Raw genomic sequence first — 6,218 nt, forward strand, 5'->3', positions numbered from 1 at the left:
TTTATTCACTCAAGGTTTCTTGAGCGTCCCGAAACGTTGGGATAGGGATGTCATGGTCGTTCAATTACCAAAAAAATTGCTAGCCATATAGTGGGGTGAGATCTGGTATTTTCCATTCTTTGAGAAAGTGGTTTGAGCCTTACGTCGAATGTTTTATCTAAATTAAATTAGGAAATCGCCTCGGGTTTTGGTGGATTCGGAAAATTGAAAACAAAATGACAGCCGCATCGGCTCCGGGCCGCAACCCGGAGCCATAGGGTGGTCATTATTTTTATTTATTCGCTATTAATTAAATTTTAAATTAAACCTCTAGGTAGGATTCGAGCCCAAATTGCTATCTGAGACATTACATCGCAGTATCAATCAGTACAGTAAACACATGTGCGCGACTTCTATCACTATCGATTCACTCGGAGTAATACTAGTACATCCTGCGGGAATATTAATCTTCACCTCACCCCCTTTCACAGTTTCTCCCTCTAAGGCGCCTGATAGTGAAATTCTTAACGGGAATGTGCGAGGCGACTGCTGTATCTGGATGAACAATGGACATTCTGTGAAACCGTGATCACTACCATGCTCTGTACTAGAACTCAGAAGAGAAGAAGTAATGTACGGCAGCTTTCAAGTTATCGTAACTTTGATTGATAGGTACCGGTATCGGTGTACTCGTGTCGTTCATAGAAGAACCTACTGCTACTACACTATAGCCATGTTGACTTTGAGATGCACACCATCTTAGAATTTAGAAGTACCCGTATGCGCTTCAACCCGAAAGTGGCTTACTTGTTATCAACTGATTAGTTCGGTGAATCCTAGATGGAAATTGCTCATTTAGTAAAGCGGCTACTGCTTGAATGTAAGATTAAGGTAGAGAGGCTTTACTACGTGGGTCTAATGGCCACCAAACTTCGAAGATACTTGTATTAAACCGTGTACATTGTTACTAGCATTCTGGTAAGTCCCGAGTAAACGATTTGAATGTCCTGCAATTTCCTTATCGAATAATGATACATGATTTTTATTCAATCTAACTTGCTTGCACTCTCTTTGGTCCTTCAGCTCATTACGGGCCTATGCGTGTAGAATACCGATTCATGCATACAGTACTGGTACAGCCTTTCCACTATTGAACCCATCTGACTCGGAATTTCATAATGTATGTTCGCCGAACAGCTTAACTCCGACTGCAATTATATTCTCCGAGTCAGAATTAGAGTCAGGTGCATCAGCGGGCATCCTGGACGCAACAACGCGGCGACATGAAGTACAGTAAACCAGTGCAAACACGCGAAAGATGCGATTTGAGTCATTGCCACGCGTTGATCGGTGAGTTGTATTATTCTACTTAATAATTACACACTATGTATAGAAGTTCTGTTGAATCTGCCTTTGGAATCAGGAAAGCTAGGGACACTATTTTAAGCAATTAGACTAGAATATAAAGCTAAGTTTAGGTCAAATCTGATACAATAAAAACAAATAATAATTACCATTTTCTGAATACTAGTGACAGCAAAACATAAAGTACCTGAGAAATCAAGTATTGGAGGGCTGTGATGACGGACCAATCCTCTAGAATAGGGTCAGAACGTTAATTAAGGCCCAGGCATCGTCTGAAGCACGCCCTACTGTTGATTCTGGCACCATCCGATCGATGTCAATGGATGCTCGGTATTCTTGCTGACAAGCTCTGACTGGAGAGCACACAGCATGTTGTGCACGACCTTGGATTGTTCCGAACATAAAACGGCATAACACTCTTGAGTATCAGAAAAGAAATAAACATCATTGCTATGCAGGGTATCAACGCCCTCGGAATGGGTCAAGTCAATTTTTGGATACATCAGAAGCAGAACACATGCAAATGCGGAATTCACACGAATATCGCCGAATGAAAATTGCACAACCCACATACACGCGTGGTGGTCGGCAAAACATGTGTATGCACAGTACAATAATAATATCGTGCACAATGCTCGATAAGTACACGTATCAAGCCAGGCGGCATGGGCTTGCATCAACCCGATTAGGGTCACGGAACACATTTCCCCACAATGCGATGCAGGCCCGGAGGCAAAGCGCACAGCGCACGGATTCGTGCCAGATGACCGTGGAGTGGGAGTGCTGGCTATGCGCAGACTGTGCGTAAAAACGGCTCTCAGAACGAAGCGTGATGTGCCAGGTACGAGAAGCTTAGAGAAATAGGAAGACAACACCCAGTAACAATCGAGAAACCCGGAATCAAATGCGAGGAATACAGAGACCGCAAACCTCGGCAAGCGTGGGGCAGTCAGTGCCAGCAGACTCGCAGTAGTTCAATCCCAGGCTATCGCCAAGGTTTCCGAGTTTTGGGGATCCGAATGTGAGCGAGGAGATGATTGCCTATAAATACATAGTAACAATTCGGGACTTGCAGTTACTTCGCCATCTCGTAGTGAGGCAAAGAAGACCAGAGTGCTGACGGTGCCTCGGAGCGCCCTCATATTTTAGCACAGGAATAATTGAAAAGATAGGGAGTTTGATGCCCAAGGCAGAGCATCTCGGTGGGTTTGCTTTGAAGTGACGTCTTAACAATTTGAGTCTCGGTGATTCAGCGGTCCTAAGTTGGAGTGCACAGAATACAATCATGTTTCTTGGACGCAAAATTCATCCAAGTTTGCGAACTGCGGGAAAAGATGGCTTGCTGGCGATGAATGCGGAGCATCACGAGTTGTGCCCTATCGCGCGGCGAAGGAGCTATCGGAAAGAGAGGAAGATCGGAAACGCCACTGACTTCCACTGTGCTCGGAAAGTCGAACCCATGATAGAGTATATCACTGGCGGGCGCATGCTAAAAGTGCATTGGGGAATCCGAGTTCTGACCGTGCATTTTTCACATCCGAGACTGGATTGAATGCGTTGTGTGCCCGTCCTTTCCGCATTACCAACCATTTCCGACAGGTCCCGTGTTAGAAGCTTGTTCCAGCGCGTTTCGTCCCCGGGCTTGTCAAGTAAAGAACAGGATCCAAATGATCCATATATTACCTGCCTAGACTAAACGCCAACGTCGAGCTGTAGGCTAGCGATGGATCAGAGAAAGACGGCGGTGGCAGACGGGCACGGATGCCTGGGTTTGTCTAGATCTCCCGCCGACGTTCCTGTACAAGTCCAGAATGTGAGCGAAATCGGAGGATCAATGAGATCCACGCTTACCAAATATGGTAAAAAATGGACCCCAGACTCCTCCAAAATATTACGCAAGCAGGCGAAAGTGGGCCCGTCGGGCGGACAACGCGCGTGGATGTCGGATGCTCTCCTGACTTTTGCTTTGCTAAGTGCTACGCATGACTCGCAGAGAATTGGGCTATATCCGACTTCGCGCCTTTCTGACATTTCCCTGCTCAGTCAGGGCGGTTGCATTGCCATGCCGATCTAAAGATATGGTGTTTGACGAATTGACAACTCACACGCCCATGACGCGCTCGTACGCAAGAAAAATACTGCGCAAGGCATAACAAGATAGAATATGTATTCTCCAGGCCCGCAGCTCGTTTTTACGCTTTCAGTCATAGTCCCGAATAACCTGGAATAGCTCCACTATGCCTTTTCTCACCCTACCAGATCTCTTAGACGAGGCTATGCTTATCACAGTTTTCTCATTGAATACGACACCTACCATAACGTTTCCACTTTGCTTACACCAAGGCACAGCCAGCTTGGCCTTTCACTCCTCTTATTGAACAACTGCAGGTCATAGCCTTGTCAAGCGCTGGAGCATCTTGGATCCTTGGACTTAGGGTTCCCATACTACAAAGTATCAACTATTACCTAACTTTGTCAAGCTGTGTCGTTCCACATACTTGAAATCCTTCATTTTGGGTAATGATTCTTCAGAGTGCCCTTTACCTTATGTGCCTATAGTGGTGTCTTTCTATCACGCTACTGTTTAATCTTGAAAGCAGGGCAGTGCACCTAACAGAATCGGATAAACTACTTCAAGCAGTAAGTGAATGATAGAAAAGGGCATACTTTACGGTTCTGTGACCTAGTATCAGGAGGCCAAATACGCTGAACATGTGAAGGCCTCGAGGCGTCTCATATATATTCATTCTTCACCGCGTCCTCTCCTTTTACCAACCTGTTCAGAAACCCGATCACGATAAGCAACAACTCATCCAGAACACTAGCATGGAGGTTAAAAAGGATGATTTATCGTATTTTTCGCCGCTCGTAACTTTTCAGGTAGTGCTCGTCGTTCTAGCACCTTCAAGACGTAAACTGACATCAATTGTAGGTGGAAGACACGATCTTCAAAGTCCCTCGTAGAGAATTTGAGGAGGAATCCGAAGTTTTTGAAGACATGTACTCATTGCCATCAGAGAATGCTAAGGAAGGAGAAAGTGATGAGCATCCGCTCCGTCTGGAGGGTGTGTCAGTTAGTGACTTTCGTTGTTTCTTACAGGCCTTGATTCGCAGGTGTGTGCTGATTACTTGTGATATTCAAATGAAAGACAGTACTAAAGATGCTTTTTTAGGCCAGCACTTCGAAGCACAAAGTCACTCACAGAACACGATCTCGAGATGGCATTGAAGCTAGCTAAGATGTGGTGCTTCAATGGGCTACAAGAGGTTCTAATCAAAGACCTTGAGGCCTTAGGACTTCCCGCTTCTCGTAAACTCCAACTTGCTCGTCTATATGACATTAAGGAGTGGTACAAACCAGAGCTGCGAAAACTTGCATTGCGACGCTCCAGCTTAACCCTTGAAGAGGCAGAGCGGCTTGGACTCGATCTAACGGTTGTACTCTCAATTCTACGTGATGGAAAACTCGAAACCATCCTGGAAATTACTGTATTTACAGGGACATCAGGCTATACCTCTGGTAGCCGGATTATGGAGGACAACAAGAAAGAGATTGAATCCCAAATAGATGCAAAACTTGCAAAATTCTCTCGGGAGCACAATTGGGATACTAAAGACAATAGTAGTGGAGAGTTTTCTTGGAGTGATTGAAACTTTCACCAACATTTGTATTCTCTCAGAGACCAGAGTTAATACTTAGCCTACATAATTCTATTGTTTATAATTTGCAAACAATCTAGGTGTTGAGAATATGCATTTGTAATTATAATGTGTCTCTTTAACATTAAGTCAAATTTAGATCTCAGTACTTACCCAGCACTGTGAATTGAGTGCTCAGATAATGTGTATATGTTAATATTAAGCATAAACCTACAACCTTCTCCTTTGTTACCTTCCAGCTTCCTGAATTCAACAGTAATACACTTATATATAAGCTAATACACATTAACATTCTGTCACTTTGGCAGCAATACTGGATCCTACAAAGCAGACTGAACTAAACCAAAACATTACAAAAATGAACACAAAAATGTATTAGAATATTGTCAGGGAAAAGTCTAGTTTCTTATATAGCTTTATAGTTCTTATATAGTAGAATACACATTATCTATAAATTATATAGTAATTGTAAGAATTTTAATAAGGTTATAAAGTAAATGTTACAGTTCTCTACTCTTGTACCTTCAGTTCTAAGGGTTCTACACCCTTCTGTACTAGAACTTGGGACTTCTGTCCCTTAGGAGTACTGTCTATGAACTATATGTAGGCTGACTCTCACTATTACCCTTTCTTACTTCATCATTCTGTTCTTGTTCATTCTATAGTCTCTTACCCTTTGTCTATCCCTTCATTCTTTGTACCTTTATCTTTAACCTTCCTTTCTTTCATCCTTTGTGGCTCATCATCCTTAGTGGCTCATACTCTCTAAGTACTCTTGTGTAGTTTAGTATATATAGGTGTACAAGATCAGACTGGTCCTGTAGTCTTGATCTTGTTTACTCTAGGTAGTCCTGTACTCTTAGGCTTACTCTATATACTCTACTCTTGTCTCACTCTCTCTCTATGTCTGTTCTGCAAGTTCCAACTACATTCTGGTACTTGTGTTCTGTATTTCTGTTGTGTAGGATAGTTGTAGCCTGGGTCCCCTTACTGAGCCTTCAGGTCCCCTCTATACTGTTACTGACAGTAAAGATAATTCTTATACATCTTAAAAAGGTTCTAAAAGTATTATTAATGAATATAATACAGTATATGTATTATAATAGCTTTAAATATTGAGTAAATATATTTTAACAAAAATATATTGAGAGTAAATACTTTATTATAGTATTTTACTTGAAGTAAAGACTTGTATCTACTATATAATATAATAT

The 6,218-nt window shown here is 42.7% G+C and overlaps 2 protein-coding genes across 2 annotated transcripts; both read left to right on the forward strand.

Moving 5' to 3' along the window:
• Positions 1-1,861: 1,861 nt before the first annotated feature.
• Positions 1,862-2,896, forward strand: FOMMEDRAFT_157359 (uncharacterized protein; the record flags this gene model as incomplete). Its single annotated transcript, XM_007267516.1, has 6 exons — positions 1,862-1,928; positions 1,988-2,185; positions 2,264-2,365; positions 2,420-2,437; positions 2,499-2,546; positions 2,598-2,896. The coding sequence occupies 6 exons, from the start codon at positions 1,862-1,864 to the stop codon at positions 2,894-2,896; spliced, it is 732 nt and encodes a 243-aa protein (XP_007267578.1).
• A 1,223-nt stretch (positions 2,897-4,119) lies between these two features.
• On the forward strand, positions 4,120-4,782 carry FOMMEDRAFT_59726 (uncharacterized protein; the record flags this gene model as incomplete). Its single annotated transcript, XM_007267517.1, has 3 exons — positions 4,120-4,227; positions 4,277-4,458; positions 4,518-4,782. Coding segments are annotated over 3 exons (555 nt in total), but the record flags the coding sequence as incomplete, so codon positions are not given.
• Positions 4,783-6,218: the final 1,436 nt, after the last annotated feature.

The sequence above is a fragment of the Fomitiporia mediterranea genome (assembly GCF_000271605.1).
Source record: "Fomitiporia mediterranea MF3/22 unplaced genomic scaffold FOMMEscaffold_7, whole genome shotgun sequence".
NCBI lineage: Eukaryota > Fungi > Basidiomycota > Agaricomycetes > Hymenochaetales > Hymenochaetaceae > Fomitiporia > Fomitiporia mediterranea.